Source organism: Amborella trichopoda, chromosome 9 (genome assembly GCF_054954075.1).
Source record: "Amborella trichopoda isolate Santa Cruz 75 chromosome 9, AtrichopodaSantaCruz75HAP2 v2.0, whole genome shotgun sequence".
NCBI classification, from domain to species: Eukaryota; Viridiplantae; Streptophyta; class Magnoliopsida; order Amborellales; family Amborellaceae; genus Amborella; species Amborella trichopoda.
Genome location: NC_142344.1, coordinates 55,488,799 through 55,509,711, shown reverse-complemented (window position 1 = coordinate 55,509,711; position 20,913 = coordinate 55,488,799). Strand labels below are relative to the sequence as shown.

The following is a 20,913-nucleotide window of genomic DNA, read 5'->3' as shown; positions in this document are numbered from 1 at the left end:
ATTCTAGGTAATGGATACTTATTTTTCACTGTCACTTGGTTCAACTGTCTATAATCGATACACAATCTCATGGTCCCATCTTTCTTTTTAACAAACAGTACCGGAGCACCTTAAGGTGACACATTGGGCCTGATAAAACCTTTATCTAATAATTCTTCCAATTGTTGTTTAAGTTCCTTAAGTTCTGTAGATGCCATTCTGTAAGGTGCCTTAGAAATTGGGGCTACCCCTGGCAATAATTCAATAGAGAATTCAATTTCCATATCAGGCGGTAATCCTAGCAATTCTTCAGGGAAAACGTCGGGAAATTCTCGGATAGCCGGAGTGGTATCCAAATTTATCTCTTCCTTCCTATCTTATTTGATATAAGCAAGAAAGCCTTGACACCCTTTTCGAAGGAGGCGATTAGCTCGAATGCAGGAGATTAAATATGATGAGGAGTCTTCTTTGATACCATTGAAGTAAAATACTGGTTGATTCGGAATACTAAAGGTAATCATTTTCTTGTAACAATTAATACTTGCATGGTATGCAGAAAGCCAATCATGCCTAAGATTACATCAAAATCTTGAATTTTTAAGAGTATTAAATCAACCAACAGTTCCTTTTCTTCTATCTTTATTACACAGGATTTGTACACTATATTGGTGTCACTTGAATTTCCCATCGGTGTGGCTACCTCTAGAATGTATTCTAATTGTTCTGGTTCTACCTTTAAGTGGCATGCAAAGTGTGGTGACACAAATGAATGAATAGATTCAGGATGAATCAAAACATGAGCTACTTTTTGGAAAATAGTAAGAATACCTTGAATCACTGATTTTGAGGCCTGAGCGTCTTGCTGGGTGATCGCAAATACTCTTCCCTTCATCTGAGGCTTTTGAGCTATATCTCCCTGCTTTGGAAGCTGTTGCATCTGTAGGCTAGAACATTCTCTAATCTGGTACCCCAATTTTCCACATTAAAACAGGCTCCAGTATTCCAATAACAAGGGCTCGATCGATGCTTTTTCCCACATTTTTTACATGGTTCTATTGGGCTTTGAAATGGCAAGGGCCTTGGCTTCTTGTTTGCCCTTTCAAACTGTTGTCGATTAGATGGTGTGGGTCTAACCTGGCTTTTCTGATTTTTCATCTTTTGGTAATCTTCGAAATCTTTTTTGACAATTTGGGCTCGATCCACTATTTCATCATAAGTTCTCAATTTTAAGATGATATTCTACTTCTAATAGCTGGTTTGAGACCCCTTTCAAATTTTTTCACCTTTCTTGTCTCATTGTTAATCATATGTGGTGCAAACCTGGCCAATTCAGTAAATTGGCCTCCGACTGTGCTACTGTCCGGTTTCCTTGGATTTATTCTAGAATTTCCATTTCTTTTTGGTCTCGAATAAAATCTGGGAAATACTTTTCATTAATTACCTCCGAAGTCAAAGGTTTATTTTCTTTGACCAATACTCCTTTTGCCATTCGCCACCAATGTTGTGCTTCTCCTTCTAACATAAAAACTGCCAAAGCCACCTTCCTATCATCAGGACATTCCATTACCTCGAATATTTTCTCCAATTTTATATTCCATCCCTTGGCTTCCAGTGGATTTACAGCACCATTAAAAGAAGGTGAGTTCAATTTCTTAAATTGTTTGATATTACTCCCACCATTTCCCGTAACTGACTGCCTGGGTGAATTGTTTTTTTCTATCTGATGTTGCATTAGAGCAACCATATTTTCAAGGCTTTGTGAATTCCTTCCATATTAGCTTCAGCTATTCTGGATTTTGACTTCGTCCCGGTTTGTACACACAATAAATGTGATTTTAAGTACATTCTTTTTAAATTTCTTAAGAATCTTAAACCTATTGCTCTGATACCATATTTGTCACACCCCAAGAATTTACAATAATGATATTCCTGAGATGTGACAGTCAAAACATATATACATCTCTTGATAGGACAAATTTACAGTGACGAATTCTTATAAAGTAACAAAAGAAAGTTTAAGCACAACTACAATATCTTCCAGAGTTGATCCTGACGAGCACTCAAAATGAAATCGCAGTTATCCTGAAAAAAAATGTTTACCATAATGTGATAAGTTTGGCTACTCAGTAAGTGATCATCATAATCCTAAAAATAATCATGGTTGAAAGATATCAATATTTTCACAAAGGAGATCTATTAACAGAAATGCATTAACAGTTTCACTTTAAAAAATGCATAATTAAGTATAATCCAAATAATTGAAATGCATATAACATGTTAACGGTAGTGCATAATTCAAAGGATTTCACAAATTACCCTACTGGCGTCTCAAGTCACCTATATACCCTATCAGCGTTCTGATGGATCCACTTAATCCCTGTCGACGTCCCAGATAGGTCCACTTAATTCCTGCAGGTCCACTTATACCTCACCGGCGTGCCGGATGAGTCCACTTAATCCCTACCGGCGTACCGGATAGGTCCGCTTATACCTCACCGGCGAACCGGATGAGTCCACTTTCGTACTTAAACTATTTCTAAATTTCTTTAAACATTCGAAAACAGCAATATCATGTACTCAACATATCCTTGAAATTATTAATATGAATTTCACTGAAACCATTAATAATAGTCACTTTCAGTAACATTTCAAAAATAACCAGTCAAATATTTTGGGGTCAGATTTAGAAAGGTAGCAGTTCGTAAAGACATTCTAGCATAATTGCCAATCTAATATTTATAGAAAAACTCTTATAGAAATTCAGGAATACGGAATTATCACAATTTATGGGATGTCAATTCGCAAATAAACATTTCATAGACAATGCTATAATCAATTGCAAAAATATCCGTTTTCAAATAATAAGGCGGTCATTTGCACATGAAATTTATAATGTCTAAATATTCAAAAACAGTAGAAAGAAATCTCACAATTTTAATAAAAGCAGAAATATCACATTTATTTTTAATAGTTTTACAGTATCTAAAATTTTCTAACAATAGACAAGAAAAATAAATAAATTTATTTCTAAGAATTTACAGCATTTAAAATTTCTAACATAGATAAAATATCACACTTTTATTAAAAAGATTATTTTTGAAATAATGAGGACGGTTGCGCATAAAATTTATCACGCCTAAAATTCATGATATTAAGCAGAAGTAATTATTTCATTTCATTTTTAAAAAGAACAGATTATTTTTCAAGATAATGAAGTCACTTACTTAAAATATTTGAGAGGGAGCTTTCGATAAAAAATTCAGCTAAAGAGAGAAAAAGCTCACTGCGTTTCGACTAGAGAGAGAAAGATCTCAAAAATTTTCTAGGATGGGAGTCCTCGCCTCTCCTATTTAAATTCTTAAGATACCTTATTATATTATTTTATTAAGTTACGCCTCATACATGAGGTGTGACAATTATATTACACATGAAACGTTTAAAGCGCACGTCCACTAAAGGACGTGGTAAAGGAAAGGAAAAGTTAACAAAAGTGGTGATGGTCTCTAAGGACCACAATACTTATATGGATCATCACACTATAAAGAATTATTTATTTATTTATTTATTTATTTTGAAAGTTTAGGATTGTTACATGGATGCCTTTCATTCAAATGATACATTGGAACTCACCGAGTTACTAGCTGGAAAAAGGACTATTGGGCATCGATGGGTTTGTGCAGTTAAATGTCAAACTGATGGCACTGTAGAAAGATTAATGGCACAATTAGTAGCCAAGGGTTACACACAAAGGATAGTCCCTTCCCTTCTGTTGGTTTTGATACCCGCGCTCAGCTTCCTCGCCACTGTCAATCTAATGCATTAGGTACTTCAATTGTTTGTTTTGATCTTCAAGAATCTTTTCGTTGTTCTTTAACATCTGAGTCTTGATGCAAATGTTTTTGGGAGCTTTTGGGCAATGGAAAGTGGTATCTCTTTGATTAGCAAAAAAAAGAAGAAGAGAGAATACTCAAAGGACCCACAAGAGAGAAACATTTGGGTTCTTGAAAAACAGAAAATTTTATTTTTCAAAAATTGAAATCAGTTCAATTTCGGTTTTTGAAAAATTTCGGTTTTCAATTTTTTTTTTTAATATTGTTATGAAGTAAAAAAAACGGACATATCAGTTAACTGAAAGTATTTGGTATTTTGGCAATAATGGAAAGTAAAACGGATATTTACGTAATTTTCTCTTCTTTTAATAAAATATAAGGCTGATAGGTGCATGAGGGTAAGTTGATCATCCTGTTGCTCTCTCCTTTCACGTCCCTCTATTATCTCTTCTCTCATCTGCTTCTTCTTCTTTTCTCTTTACTCTATTTTCTTAGACAGCTTGCATTCCAGCAATGCAAGCAAGAAAAAAACAATGACAGTTAAGGAGTATTTTGACAAGTTTAAGGTCCTTTGCAATTAGCTTGCCGTGATTCTACAGCCGATGAGTGACAAAGGCAGGTATATTATGTCCTTGTTGGTTTAAGGGAAGAATATAGGATGTTCATCATATTGGTTACTTCCAAGCCTCCATTTTCTACTTTTTTCCATAATCCATCCTTGCTACTTTATCACAAAGCTCTCTTCTACAACAATCCTTTGCCTATAGCTGCCCAGAACCATGATTCTAATTATGTGTATGTCATGCTTAGCAACCCTCCATCTTATAATGGAGGAAGAAGAGATTACAAATGTGGTCGTGGCAATAGAGAACTTGGAAGAGGAGGTGGAGATCGTTCATTTTAGCCTAACCAAGGGCGTGCTCTTCACCCTATACCTAATAATAAAAAAAATACCAATGTTGAAAATAATGGTTTGATGTGTCAAAATTTTAGTTACCAAAACCACATTGCTGTGGACAGCTGCTATTGCTCTAACCAAAGGGGAGAAAACGATGGAGACAAAGTTGCTGCGCAAAAAACTTTGATGGAAGCTGGGTCATTGACCCCACTGAATGATCAAGCGTGGACTGTTGATGGAGGGGTGTCGAGCCATGTCATGGGCGATCCCAGTAAATTCTTATCACTTAGCCTTTATTTTGGTTGCGGTTTCATAGTTTCTAGCTTCCTATCACTCATATATGTAATGCCCTTGTAAATTCTTCCATGGCTACTATTCTTCTATATACTCTTTCTGCTCCTCCCCAAAATCAAGCTCAACCTTATTTTTGTATCTCAATTAACTCAAGAAATTAAATCAAATTTTATATCTGCACAGTCTTCTATTTTCTTCACTTTCGGACCAGGTTCGCTATACGGAATGGACGAGAACATCTATATGTACTGGATGATCAATTGAGGAAGCTTCTAATTACTAGTGTCTTCATTACAAGTAAAATATGATGTCTATGTTTTTTTGAGAAAATATGATGTCTGTGTTTGGCATCACCGTCTAGGGCATTGTGGCCATGAGTCAGTCAATAAATTATGTAATGAGGGTTTAGTCCCCTCATTGTCTAGGATTCGAACTATGTTCATTTGCTGTGCTTGTCAGTTGGGTCCTTTTTCTCATTCTAATTTACAAGCTTCCTCACCTCTTGCGTTGATCCATTCCGATGTTAAGGAGACCGTCACCAGTCATTTCTTGTCACTCAAAATATTATGTAATCTCAAAATATTATGTAATCTTTGTGGTTGATTTCTAATGATATACTTGGATTTACTCCCTCAAAGAAAATCCCAAGTATTCAAAATATTTTAAAATTCAGAAGATTTGCAAAAAATCATTAACTAATATTATTTTGTCCAAAGTGGAATGGTTGAGTTCTCATCTCATGATTTTAGGAACTACTTAAAGAATAGTGGGATACAAGAACAAATTTCATGCCTGCATACTCCATTACAAAATGAAGTGGCAAAAGAAAAACATCGTCACATTGATAAGGTTGCCCTCTCCTTCTGTTCTTAATTGGGGTGACAAAGACTTACTCTTGAATCTTTTCATTGGGATGTTTATGTCATAAACTGGCTGCCAGTGATGTTTTGAATGTTGGACTCCTTATGATATGTTTTATGGTAAGATTCGAGATTGTTCTATTCTTCAATCTTTTAGATGTCATGCTTATGTCCATGTTGACAGAAGTCAAATTAAGAAACTCTGTGCAAAGGTGGAAGTGTCGATCTTTGTGAGGGATTAAAATGGCTATAAGGGCTAATGTTGTTATACCTCAGGATTTAAACATGTCATGTCACAATATGTTACATTGATGAAATGAGGATGTGTAGTTCACCTAGGGCATATTATTGCAAGAAGACGAAAATTCTAGCAAGGGGTACAATTCTTAACACTCAAGAATCTGTCATGAGAAATGATGGAGTCATTTTGTATGGGCATGCTCCTAACCATACTCATCAACTTCAAACCATTTATGAGTGTGCCTCATCGCATTGATGAAGATTTTGAAAATCTTGATGATGACGATACTCCATCTAATGAGCAACCTAATATTGCATCCAAAGAGGTAATCCTATACCATAGACAAAAGCCTGATAAGCAGCCCAACATTACAACTGGGAAGGTGATTGTATTTCATAGATAATATACAAGACAACATGATGAAAACATGGCTAGCAAGTTGGCTGATGTAGAAGGGAAACATGAGGAAAATGCACATATCCTAGGGGAGTAAGGTTATAATGCTGAAAATATGGATGTTGAGTTAGGAGGACACCATGCTGAATACGGAGAAGCTACCTCAATTTATGAAGATTCTGCTGCAAATCAAGGAATATCCACATATATCTGACATCCTATAGATCACTGGATAAGCTATGAAAACTTCACAAATGCATATCAAGCACTTATATAATAAGCTCTCAAAGTAATGGAGCCTATCAACTATCATGTTGCAAAAAACAAGCTGAAGTGGGTTGAAGTTATTCCGAAGAAATTAAAATTGTCACTATTTGAGTAGTTCAGTCCCTTATTTTGACATATGATTGGCGTCTTTTCTAATTTGACATGAGATGCCTTTCTTCGTGGACAGTTAAAAGAAGATGTGTACATGGAGCAGGTCCCAAGTTTCGGTGAGAAGGATCTTTCGGCGTATGTGTATAACTATAAGTTAAAGAGATGTATCTATGGATTGGAGCAGGCTTCTCGTACTTGGTTTCAAATCTTTAATCATGCAATAAAGGATTATGGATTCATGAGGACAGCTGTGGATCATTCTCTTTTCATCCATAAAGAGCACCAGAGGTATTGCGATTGTTCTCCTATATGTCGGTGACATCATCATTACTGGAAGTTCTTTGGATCGTATTGTCGACATCAAGAGATTCCTTCGTGACACATTTCAGATGAAGGATTTGGGACAACTACAATACTTTTGGGGATAGAAGTAGATCATGCTCTGGATGAACTCCAATTTTCTCAAAACTTGATTTACTGGAGCGCACTAGTACTGGAGCGCACTAGTAGTTTGCATTGCAAACTTTTAGCCACTCCAACAGCGGCCAACAAAAGATCTAGAGAGAATTAAGGACTATTACTTTGAAGAACAAAAAAAGTAATGAAGCATGCAGGCACACTATAGAGCCACAACTTTACTTGCCATGACATAGCCTTCAAGGTAAATCAGGTTTGCTAGTTTATGCACAGAATTTGATATGTGAAAGGATCCATCAGTTAAGGCATTACATGCCTAAATCAGGTTTGCCAGTTTATGCATGCACTAAAAAAGATAATCTGGTATGTGAAAGCAACCATTACTCAAGGCATTACATACCTGAAAAATCACGTAGGTGATGTAGGTGTTGCTTCCATCTCTGGATACTCCGATATTGATTAAGCAAGATTTTTTGATTCATGCAGGTCAGTCTTGGGATATTGCTTTTATTGAGGGAAAAAATTTGATATCTTGGAAGGAGTAAGAAACAGAAATCCGTGGCAAGATCAAGTGCAGTGGTTGAATATACACTATTGTTGAGCATTGTGGCTCAGACTTATTGGATACGAAATGTGACTGTATCACTTGGTTGTAAAGTACAACAGTACACCATCTATTATGTTAATGGATTGCACTCGCTATTGCAATAATTCTCTTTTTTTATAACCGCTCTAAGCGCATAAATATTGATTATCATTTTGTGTGTGAGGAGATGGAAGTACAGTTGATTTGAACAGATTATATTGGCACCAAAAATCAGATTGCAGAACAAAGGGCTCACCAGTGAATGATCTCACTTTTTAATAGACAAATTTTACATGTTGAAGCACAATGTACAATTTAAGGTGGAAGTTAGACTATCTTTCATGACTGCAACAAGTGTAAAGGGTGTTATTGTTATCTTTATTTCACAATGTAATAACCCTGAATGTTAAGAGCATTTATGTAATGAACAATACCTAACATCCAGTGACTCATTCTAGGGTTAATAAAAGTAGTCCTTTTTGCAGTGACTAATTTCTGTATCAATCTTTAGGCGCTTTTGTTGAAGAGCAGTAAAGTAGATTGCATATTCCATTGTGTTGTTTTTATAATGTTCCAGCAATATTACTCAGGGATTGATGGTAAAACCTGTCTCTTGTGTTAAAATGCAGAAGCAGCATTGTGATCCTTAAACTCCAAAAAGGCCACTTTTTAATGTACATACAATTGGTTAAGGACCCTATGGAGTCAGCTCTTTTGGAGTGATGGACAAGTGATATTCTTAATAACATAGATGGTTTTGCTTATCCCTTGCAGTGTGTGGTAGATGTTCAATATGTGCTATTTCTTGGTGTGGGCTTACTTGAGAATGTTTATATGTAATCATTATTGTATTAATTAGTTAAATATTTCAAACTACCTCAATCTAAAGCCAACAGCAATTTTCTTACTGAAACTGCTGTGATGGATATGTGTAAAACAAGGACACAGTGCGTGAAATGCATTGTTGAGATAACATACAAACTTCTTTTATATGTGCCGGCATCTCTTATGGTTTTCATGGCATAAATGCATTCTCCTTTACCTGTTCAAGGGCCTTTTTTTTCGTTGGTTACAACGATAACTTGAAAATGTATTTGTCTGAAAAGAAATGCTCAGAATGAGCAACGCAAATGTCTCTAATATGATTGCTAAATTCTTATGATTCAATGGAAAGTATTGGTTTTTAAAAAGTTTTTGAAGCATGCATTTCTTTGTTTAGTTTATTGGGTTTTTATGATTTTGGTTTTGTCTTTTTGACTAAATGTACCACAGATGCTCTTGAACATGAATTCTTTAAAAATGGGTCTTCCTTTTTCTCCTGCTCCTGCTCCATGCAACTAAGGTTTTGTATATTTATTTTTGTATGTTTGGACCTTTCTTTGTTGAATATGTTGATTATTTCATTTTCAATTGGTCATCGTTGTTATTGTGTTCTTTCATGTGTGAAATAGGCTTATGTGGTTTATTATCATTAAGGTGTTTTTAATATGATATATACTATTTGGTTGTTCTGACATGCTAATTTTTTTCCCTCTTTAGGGGAAGAAATTGAAAATGTTGGATAAAGGAGATTGCAAGTATTGTGCTGTAAGTAGTGTTTCTTGTTTTGATTTGGGAGTTTTCTGAGTGTTTTTTATTCAACTGACTAAGTGTATTCCTACAGAAAAAGGGCTTCAATGAAAAACAGTGGTATCCCTCACTGAAGTTTAAGGTTGTGACAAGGGATTTCTCTGGAAAGAAATGTTTGTCTATTATGATGGAAGTGGACCCACGGCTGCCAGCCAAGTTTCATGGAAAGGCTTTGAACGAGTTGCTACCTGATGATTACTGGGAGTTCATCCCAAATGGACTGAATTTTTTGGAGTCATCTGGAAAGAGGATCCTTTCACCTTACCAGGTTATTGTTTTTCGCTACTACGATGACATGTGTTCTCAATTATTGTGGTAATATGCATTAAGGGTGTCGTTTTTCTTGCTTTCACTTTTTTATACATATCATTATTATTAGATATTCCCTTGTTTTGCCTTTTGCTTTTATGACAAATTTGGATACCGGTTTTGTTTTCCTATGTATCTTAGCTTGGCTATAGAGGTGTTGCCAATTTGATAGGAGGTTATTCCAGGTTCTTGAACTTGTCTATCGAAAGGTTGTGAAAGGAGTGGCTATGTGGAACTCAAGGTATTAAATTCAAAAAATTTCTTTTTATTTTATTCAATATACCTGAATTCCACTTACATGGGCCACTATACACTGTTGTAAATTAAATTTACAACCTTAAATACAACCTAGGTTATTTGCTTTTACTGCCAAAGCAAATAATAACCATCCAAGAGCAATAAACAATCTTCCACAATAGTTTTGAGTTAAGTCTACTGGGAAGCCTTACTAGAAGGTGTCTGGAGTTATCCTCACAAGTCTTGATCCACCCCACAACCGATTCCTTGACTGATGACGCGCTTTTGTCCCTTTTGATCTTGCTGGAATTTCAGAGATGGGAAGCTTTCATAGGCAATATCTCTTACTCTAGGGTTTTGGAGAACATGGAAACCTAACTAGGGTTTGTAGGAACCCTTAGGAACAAATTAAGGCTGGGCTTGAACGTATAGAATCCTCATATGGCTGGGCATACCCCTTTTTCTTCTCCAAACAGCAAAACCCTAATTAAGATTTCAATGTGCTACCCTTGTCTTATCAAATTTTGGGTGACATGACCCTTTTTGGAAGTGCGGAGAGAGCAAAATGAATTTTTAATGGTAGAGAGAGAGATTTGGTGCATGGAGGAGAGAGAAATATATGTATTGAGAGAGGGGCTCAATGGTGTTTAAATAGAAAAAATTTCTTCTCTTATTTGGATTAGAATCCTTTCTTAGGTGTTGCCTATCCAAAGATACAGCTTGACCATTAGGAACTTAAAAAATCTATTGGGTGTGAGAGAACAAATTTGAGCCATTCTTCCCACAAATCAACCATTATGATTTTGGGAGGATTATTAGAAATCTTATCCCCTTAAATTGACCCAATTCCAACTCTGTTTAAATTAGAATTATAACCAATTCCCAATGTCTTTCCAAAATTTGTAGGAAGTCAAAATAATTAGAGTTTTGGTAAAACTAAACTCCTAATCAAAACAATCTTTTAATATTTAAAAGATTCACCTAAAATAACCTTTAACAAAAAAGAAATGTCACATAAATTAAAGAAAGAGGGTGTGCCACCCAAGAGAGATTAAGTGGTCCCCACAATGGCCCACGTCCCACTCATGGTTGGCACACATGTGGGGCTAGATCCTAGGCCCCACATGTGCCCTTCTAAATTTCAGAAATTATGAAAATGGCGTTTTAAAGGATTTTAGAACATATATTTTTTTTAAATTCTGAAAAATTTATAAAAAATCATAAAAACATTTGTAATACCAAAATATAATATTTTAAAATTGGACTGATACCAATAGGTCAAAATTAGTGATAATAAAGGCACTCCAATAGACCCATGAACCATGATCTACCACTGTTTTCTTGTCCAACCCAGCAAAGACTTATGGTCCACATTCTCGATGCAGGGGTTTATGATTGGCTTGTCAAAGTTTGACAATAAATAGTAGAACTATGATCATGGAATGTGGATTGCAGTTCCCTTTTGAAGAGTAAGTTCAACAGTTGTCACCACAGTGCAAAGGGGGCTCTGTATATGTATGTACACTTGTCCCTCTATAGGGATGCTTCTCAGTAATGTGGTTGCCATGTGTACATACCGTGTGGAAGGTTGTTGAGGCTTTGGCTCTTGCTTTCACAAGCCGACAACTGCGCACAGGAGACTACACAGTTCTCCTAGCTTACAAACATCATCCTTGGGCATCTTCCGACCTCAACAAGGGATGACCCAGTGTAAATCCTTCTCGGTAGTGCTACATGCCTATGGTTATGGGTTCTGGACATAACCAAGGCCATAAACTGCCCAACTCATAGTCAGTCAACACACACACTCCCATTGAAGTGCATATTCCACTATAAATTATCATTTTTACAAATATTCTAGGGCTTTAAAGGCCACAAAACCCAACATCTCCCACTTGGCCTTTGAAGGTCGTACAATCACTCCCTCTCAATTTCTCTCAAGCCCGTCCCATTTATATGTTTGGCAAAAATATTTGCCATTAATCCTTTTGTCAAATAATCTGCTAACGTAAGAGATAAGCAACCCAAATCTCTCATGCTTGGATCTCGTTGCGAATATGGTAGTAGCACGACTTTATATGCTGCAATTTCTTGTGAAACCTCAGCTCTTTTGACACACAAATAGCTACCTAGATGTCGCAGAAGATTCTGACACACAGGCACTTCACTGGATCATATATGAGTTGATTCAAGAACTTCACGAGACTGCTTCTTTAGCCGCGAAACAACATGCCACATACTTTGACTCCATAGTTGAGAACGCAACAACATCTTGTTTCTTTCATCACCAAGAAACAACTCCATCTGCAAGCGTGAAGATATAGCTGGATGTTGACTTTGTCTCATCTGGATCGCCCCAATAGTTTGCTTCTGAATATCCTCGTATCTGTATATCCGAGTCAGTGTGTAATTAACTGTTCCCTTTGAATATCGCAATACTCTTTTGGTGGCCTTCCAGTGCTCCATGCTTGGATTACTCTGGAACCTACTAATCAAACTCATGGCAAAAGGTAAATCCGGTCTTGCCCTAAACATAGCATACATTAGAGACCCAATTGCACTTTTTTATGGAGTTCTCTGCTTCTGGAGTAGTAGGACACATGACTAGGCTAAGCTTGATCTTCTTATCAATGGGGGTTAATATGGGCCCCCAATTTTCCATTTCAAAATTTTGAAGAATTTTTGCAAAATATGTCTCTTGAGATATTTAAATTGTTCTCTCTTTTCTGTTTGGGGTAATTTTGATTCCCAAAACATATGATGCTTCTCCAAGATCTTTCATATCAAAATGTTGTGCCAATAAAGCTTTTATCTCCCATATGAGACTCATCGAACAGTTGGCAATTAACGTGTCATCTACATATAGGGAGATGAAAACCACACCACTCCCACTAACCTTGACATATATATAGTAGTCCTCCTATTTGGTTCAAAACCAGCCAATGACAAGTTCTCCTAAAACTTAATATACCACTGCTTCGATACTTGGTTAATATAAAGGGATTTATTGAATTTGCACACTATGTTTTCCTTACCCTTTTTTATGAAGGCCTCTGGTTGTTTCATATAAATTTCCTCTTCTAACTACCCATTCAGAAATGCAGTCTTAACATCCATCTGGTGGAGTTCAAAGTCCAAATGGGCTGCCATGGCTGTTAGGATTCTAATGGAAGGGAAATTTGCTATAGGGAACATCTCATCATAATTTGTTTCTTTCTAGGTAAACCCTTTTGCAATTAATCTGGTTTTGTATTTCTCCAACTTCCTTTCTGAGTTTAATTTTTTCTTATAAATCCACTTGTAGCCTATGGGTATTCTATCAGGAGGTAGTTTCACTAGTTCCGAAACATTGTTTTGTTTGATCGAGTTAAGTTCATTAGTCATGGCTTCTCCTATTGTGCCTTTTCGTGACATGTTATGGCTTCTTGGTAGGAACATGGTTCATGTAGGAATTCTACTTCAATTATCTCATGATATTGTCCTAGGTAGGTGAAGAACTCAAGTTTTCTCCTTATTTGATTACTTCTCCGAGGACAAGGTGATTCGGGATCCAAGGCCTGAATTGTGTCACTTTCTATTTCATTAATCTCAGCTTGTTTTTAAGTGGCACGACCCTCAAGGAATTCTTCCTCACGGAAATGAGCATCCCTACTTTCTTGGACGGCCGCTGTGTCAGTGTTATTAAAATGGTATCCCTTACCATGTGGTAGGTATCCTATGAAGATGGACTTAGCAGTTTTAGGATCTAATTTTGTTTTGATAGGGTATTAGACATGGGTAGAGCATCCCCACACTTTGAGGTGATCAAGGGATGGAGCACAACCAGTGAAAATCTCATGAGGAGTTAGTGAGACAACTTTTGTGGGAGTTCGATTAAGGATATAATTGACTGTCACAATAGCTTCTCCCCAAAAATCGAGGTAGAGATTAGCATGTCCTATCATGCTCCTCACTATTTCCATCGAGGTCCTATTCCGTCTCTCAGCTATCTCATTTTGCCGAGTAGTTTACGGCTAAGTAAATTGATGTATAATACCATGCTCAGTACATAATTTGTATAATAATCAAGAGGAATATTCTCCACCCCTATCTGATCTAAGGACTTCCATTTTCTGGTTTGTTTGGGTTTTTACGTCAGCCTTATAGTTTTTAAAACGGGAGTGATCATCAATAAAAGTGATAAAGTACCTCTTACGGCCCTTAGTGGCCACATTCATAGGTCCACAAATATCACTAGGGACAACTTCTAATATGGCAGTAGCTCTTTGAGCTTTCTCAAAGAATTTCTTAACTAGCTTTTCTTGAACACTTGATTCACAGACTCTGGTTAAGTTTTCATTTAGATTATTTAGCAAGTCCTCTCTTGTTAATCTCTCCATCCTTTTAGGATTTATGTGCCTTAGTAGTATGTGCCATCTATACGCATCATCATTGTCATCATTATGATACGAGATATAAAAAATGGGATTCTTTATTGCAACTGGAAAGAAACCATCTACAAGGTGACTATTCATGACTAATTCATTCTCATATTTGACTTTCACCTTATTACCTATAAAGATGGTGCAGTAGCATACCTTAGCCAATTTAACAATCGAAACCAAACTCTTCCTGATTTTAGGAGCATAAAAAGAGTTGATTTTAGGACCATGCTTTTATCATTCTCAAGTTGAAGGACAAAGTCTCCAATACCTAGAATTTAAGTCTTTTGATTCCCACCCATATAGATATACTGATCCCCAGGGGCAATAAGGTTAAAATTTCTATAACCATCCTTTGTGTTTGACATATGGGTAGTGGGCCCAAAGTCAAAACACCATGACGCCACTCTTGGGTCAGCTAGCATTGTCTCACGGACCACACAAGCATGCTTCCTATCGCCCTTGGGATTCGTATTCTTGGGTGCTCTACAATACTTCACAATACACCCAAATTTCTTGCAGTTATAGCATTGGGTGTTCTTTAAATCCTTCATTTTCTTAGGCCCATTATTCCCCGTTTGATTCTCATTTGTTTTGTTGCTATTCTTGCCTTTGCCCTTCTTCTTCTTGAATGAATCAGAGTTGGGTTTAAGGTTTACCAGATTTATGGAGTCATTCAGTGCTAAAGTAGCACGAGACAATCGCCTTTCTTCTTCGGCTTTTAGTTTGATGATGATCCCGTCCAACTTCGGCATGCTCTCGCTTGCGAGAAGGCCTGAAATGAAGCTTTCCCATGAGCTCGATATAGAATTGAGCAACTGGAAGATTTGCATATTTTCATCTGGCTTAACTTGTGCAGCTTCAAATTCACGAACTAAAGACCTAAACTCCTGTATATGCTCAGTTAATTGCCTCCTTCCTCAATCTTCAAGTCTGAATATTATTTCATGGCCATATTTTTCCTAGTGAGGGAAGGAGAGGCATAATCGGTCTCAAGACGTTCATGAATAGTGCTTATACTCAAGAGCATGGGTGTCATCCATGGGCATAAGTAGAACATGCTTTGCTAGATTGTGTTTGCGCTCCCACTGAGCATAAGCATCTCTTATGGACTGCCTTTGATAAATATTGCCTCTTGGGGCAGGTTGAGGATCATCAGTAAGGATCTGGTTAAGTCCTTCGACGAAGAGGACATAACCTATTTTTCTCTTCCAACTAGCATAGTTCTTCCCATCAAATATTTCAAAAATAATAAATTCAACTAAGAAGCTTTTTGATGTCATGTTTCTAGACTCAAATAAAAATAAAGACTCTAGACTAGGGTAGTAAAATATAGAGGCTCTGATACTAATGATAGAAGTGGCTATATGGAACTCAAGGTATTAAAGTTAAAAATTTATTTTTCCTTTTGTTTTATATACCTGAATTCCACTTACAAAAGCACTAAATATTATTGTAAATCTTAGATATAATCTAGAATCTTTATTTTCACTGTCATAGCAAACAAAAAACATCTAGGAGCAACATACAATCTTCCACTATGATTTTTAGTGCTACATATGTTCTTGGAAATTCACAGAAAAATAAGAAGTATTACTAAAAATTAATTAATGTACTGGGAAGACTTACTAGAAGATGCCTGGAGTTATCCTCACAAGTCTTGATCCACCCCCCACCTGATTCCTTGACCGATGACGCACTTTTAGTCCTTTAGGTATTGCTGGAAATTCTGAGATAGGGAAGCTTTTCAGGCAATACCTTTCTATCTAAAGTTTTAGAGAGATAAAAAATTCTATACGAGTTTGTAGAAACCCTATGGTAATAGATTAGGACTGAACTTGTGTGTTTATCTCTCTCTAGGCTTCATATACCTCCCTTTTCTTTAAAAATCCGCAAACCCTAACTTAGGGTTTCACGTCCCATCTTTCTTCCTTTATTTCTTTGAGTTATTACTCACATAAAAGAGAAGGAGAAAGGATGGCGTGCCAAACTATGGGGAGAGAGGTTTGTGTGAGAGAAAATATGGGAGAGAGAAAGTTTGGCATGAGAGAAAGAGGGGCCTCTCCTTTTCTTTAAGTGCGTGCAAAGAAAAGAATAGAGACGAAAAGAAAATTGTGGCGTGAGAGAGGGAGACCCTTTCCCTTCTAGGATGTGAGAGAGAGAGAGAGTCTTGTGGCAATGAGAGAGGGAGCTCAAATCTTGTTTAAATAGAAACAAGATCTATGTTCTACTTTGAATAAGATTCTAATCTAGATATGCCTTCTCTAATTTTCAGCTTGACCTTTAGGATAATTAGGAAATTTGTGGGGTGAGAGGGATTTAATTAGCGCCGTCCATCCCACAAATCAACCATCAGGATTTTGGGTGGAAAATAGAAATGCTATCCCCTTATTTTTTGACCCAAATCCAACTCCTATTTAAATTTGAAATATAACCAACTATTATCATTATCTAGATGTTTAGGAAGTAAAAAATACTCCTTTATATTTTAAAACTCCCACTTGAATAAAAAACCAAATATATTTTAAAATTAGAAGATTCCTTATCTAACTAATTTCGACTAAAAGTGGCACATTTAAATTTAAATAAGTGGGGCGTGCCACCCTAGGGGATCATGTGGGCCCTATATGGGTGGCACAAACATGTGGGGCTGCATCCTTGGTCTCCACATGTGCCTTATCAAGTTTTGAAAATTTTAGAAATACCCTTTTAATGAATATTGCAACAGAAATAATATTTTAAAATTTTAAAAAATATGTAAAAATCATAAAACCATTTTTAATACCAAAATAAAATATATTAGGAATGGACTGATACGAATGGGTAAAATTAGTGACAATAAGGGCACTCCCCTTGACCCAAGAACCATGATCCACAACTGTTTTCTTATCCAACCCAACGTGGCAACGGGTTAGGTCCAGTTGGACCCATATCCGTACTCGAAATACCCTATATGGACCCGGACCCAGACTCATACTCGATGGGTCCAATTTAAGCGTACCTGTACATGTACTCGACGGGTATTGTTGGACCCGAGACCCGTACCCGAACCCGGATCTATTAAACTACTTTTTGTACGTGTTGATTTAACCTGGAACCTGGCCCAAGAATATAAAATCACTAAAGAAACTGAATATAATGGTAGAAAATTAAAAAAGAAAATCTTTCGGGGACCTTCTTGGGTCTCTGATTCATCTTCCTTCTCCGTCCTAACATCACCCAAACCATTCTCACTTTCGGGGACCTTCTCAGAGCTCTCTAAAACAGAGATTGTTTCAGAATCTTTCAGAGAAGATGGAACTGTAGGAACCTCTATTTTAGAAGTCTTTTGAAGAGATGAAGAAACTACAAACACCTCTCTCTTAGTAACCTTTAAAGGAGATGAAGACACCATAAGCACCTCTGGCTCAGGAACATTTGGAGGAGAGGAAGAAGCTATAGGAATCTCTGGTTCAAAAGCCGTATCCTCATAAGTAATGGATGGTTCTATCGCGGGTTCCTCTTTCACATCCTTAGCTTGCGCTTTCTTTGTCCCGGGTGGTGTCGTCTTGGCTGAACCCCCTCGATGAGCTGGGCCAAAGCCAGATGAAGACGGCGAACCAGAGCTACGGTTTTGGAGATAGAATCGTGAAATGGAGAGAATTAGGGTTTTGGAAAGAAGAGCAAACCCTTCGATGCAAAGAAGGAAATTGAAATTTTGGTAAATGTGTTTGTTGAGGGGAAGGGGAAAAGGGCGATGGATAATAGATAGAAAAACAAAGATATTAAAAGCGAGTCCACAAACTCATCCTGACTGTTTAGGAAGGGGAAACGGGTGATGGATAATAGAGAGTAAAAAAAAACATTATTATTTAAAAGTCCAGGTCCGGGTATCCGCCGGTTCGAGTATAGCCATACTCGTCCTCGTACCCGAAAATGTTCAGGTATGCACTTTTGGACCCAGACCATAGCTGCGGGTCCAAAACTTGGACCCATATCCGGACCCTAGTCAGGTATACCCATCGGGTTAGGGTCGGGTACGGGTCCATTGCCACCCCTACGTGACCCGCAGTCTCAGAGAAACAGCTCATGATTGGCTTGTTAAAGTTGGATAATAAACAGTGGAACTATGACATTGGAATATCGATCACAGTTCCCCTTTTTAAGTGTAAGTCTAGCAGTTGTCACCACAATGCAAAGGGGACTCTCTCTATGAACATGCACATGTGTCCTTCTATAAGGTTGTTTCCCAGTAATCCGGTTGTCATGTATACATGTTGTGCGTCAGTTTGTTGAGGTTTTGGCTGTTACTCTCATAGGCGTTCTACTGCAAACAGGAGACTACACAGTTCTCCTAGCCTAAAAAACATCCCTGGGCATCTCTCCAATCTCAACAAGGGATGACGCACTTTAAACCCTTCTCGATAGGTGCCACATGCCCAAGGATAAGGGTTTTGGACATAACCAGGGCCATAAATTGCCCAACTCTTAGTTAGTCAATGTACACATTTCCACTGAAGTGCATATTTCATTATAAAATATCATATTTAAAGGCCACAAAACCAAACACGACGATTGGATGGCTCAGATTGAGCCTCTCTCGCCCCATAGATCTCTAGATCTCACAGAAATCTATGAATGGGGGCTTAAGGGTCCCCATTGTATAGAATACCTTGCTCCTTACCTAACTATATGCTACCCATTGAGCACACCCTCTTTAAGCTCCACACACTCTCCCTTCGCCATTGTTGCAACTACAGCAAGCATAAGCCTTGATTGATGCTTGAAGGTGCTTGTGTTTGGTGCTAGCATGTGGTTATAGTTGATGCTCATAACCATTGTTTGAGGTCTTGTCATCTTCTTTCCTATGCTTCACTATTCCATAACCACTAGAGATCCCCAACAATGACCAAGTGACTGAAAGCAGATTTTTACCAAGCCATTTTCAGCCACAAGTGAATCCCAGTCTGTGCCATAGATTAATGCATCAAACACTTTGTGAGCTTGTAGTTTTGGCGCTATGCATCATCTTTCCCTCTTGCTGGTATGCCGTTCTTGTAGTTTATCAATAGATTTGCCTAGACCTAGTTGGTACAACAAACCATGTAACCCATAGCCTGATCCCCTAGGCAATACGTGTGTCACCCCCTCCTTGGCGCACCTTGCCTAATCCTGCTAGCCCATTTAAAATTTTGAGCAAACACCGATCCCCCCTAGCTGGACACATGCCATGTCATCCCTGCTCACCATCCTCCACCTCCCCAGATATCGACTATATAGATGGTGTGTTGGGGTGTAAACGGGTTGGGTTGGTGCAGACCTGGCCCAAATGTTCAAAGGAGGGAACCGGATGTGGATTTGACCTGATTTGCCCAAAGGAGGACTTGGACATGGACCTGACCACAGGCAGAACCAAGAACCTGGACTCGACTCAGTTACTTCCAGGCTAAGGGAGATTTTTTGACAAGGGGGCCCCCTCTCACCCTTCCTGTTTGCTATTGTGGGTGAGGTGTTTCAATCTGTAATGAACCTCTTTGAGCACAGCTTGATTGTAGGTTTCAGGTCTTCAAGACAAGGCCTTGTCATTTCCTACTTGTTCTATGTGGATGACACCTTGGACTTCTGTAATTCTTTTCCCCAACAAGTGGATTACACTTTGGTTGTTTGTCTTTGTCTAAAGTGCCTTGAGTTTTCAATTGGTTTTATGGTGAATATGGCTGTGTTTAAGCTGTTTGGGGGTGGTCTCTTGCATGAAGAGGCTCCAATGCTAGCTAAAATCTTGGTTTGTGCCACAGGGACTCCTTATCAAGCAAGTGCTTTGGTGTTCCCCTCTGCATTGGAAAACCTCACTAGGCCCACTGGCATGTTGTTGTGGAGTGTTTGATAGGAGACTCGCAGCTTGGAAGTTTCTCTATATTTTTTTTAGGCAGCTATATCTTTTTTTGGGTAAATAATTTGGACTCTTACCCTTTGGTGAGAATGGAGTCCGAGACTTCATCATGGGGCTCGGCATTGCTACCCTTGAGGCAGCTATGTCACCCTTGTCAAAGCTTCTCTATCCAACACTCCTATCTTTCAGATGTCCCTTTCCCCGATGCCATTGTCCATTTGTTAATCGGTTGGAGCGATTGATAAGAGATTCTTGTGGCCTGGGGTAGAGGGCACGCACAAGTTCCAGTTGGTGAAGTTGGTCGTCTTTTGTAGTCCTAAGAGGTGTGGAAGTTTCAGGGTAAGGAAAGCAAAATGCAACTCAACACTCCTAAGGAAGTGGTGATGGCGCTTTGCAAACCAATAGGGCCACTTGCGGACCACCACATAGATCAGGGTGGTTTCCCCATGGTGTAGTGGAAGGATATAGCCTTGGTGCACCTGAGTTTCATTGACAACATAGTTTTTAGGATAAAACAGGAGAGTGTATCAGGCTCTAGAAATACCATAGGGTCGATGACTCCACCTTGG

General features: G+C 37.8%; 1 protein-coding gene across 8 annotated transcripts in view; it reads left to right on the top strand.

Annotated features, from left to right (window-relative positions):
- Positions 1–20,913, top strand: part of NRPD1A (nuclear RNA polymerase D1A) — a 65,721-nt gene that overhangs the window by 19,356 nt on the left and 25,452 nt on the right. For 7 of the 8 annotated variants that reach the window (XR_016040215.1, XR_016040214.1, XR_016040213.1 and 4 more), the window contains 2 exons: positions 9,419–9,466; positions 9,543–9,776. Coding sequence is in view for 5 of the 8 variants with exons in the window: in XM_088846031.1 (XP_088702157.1) it covers positions 9,419–9,466; positions 9,543–9,776 (282 nt within the window). In the remaining 3 variants the exon portion in view is untranslated. Of the gene's footprint in view, positions 1–4,839; positions 4,979–9,418; positions 9,467–9,542; positions 9,777–20,913 lie in introns of those variants that run through there. The other variant, XM_088846034.1, reaches the window with a different exon arrangement.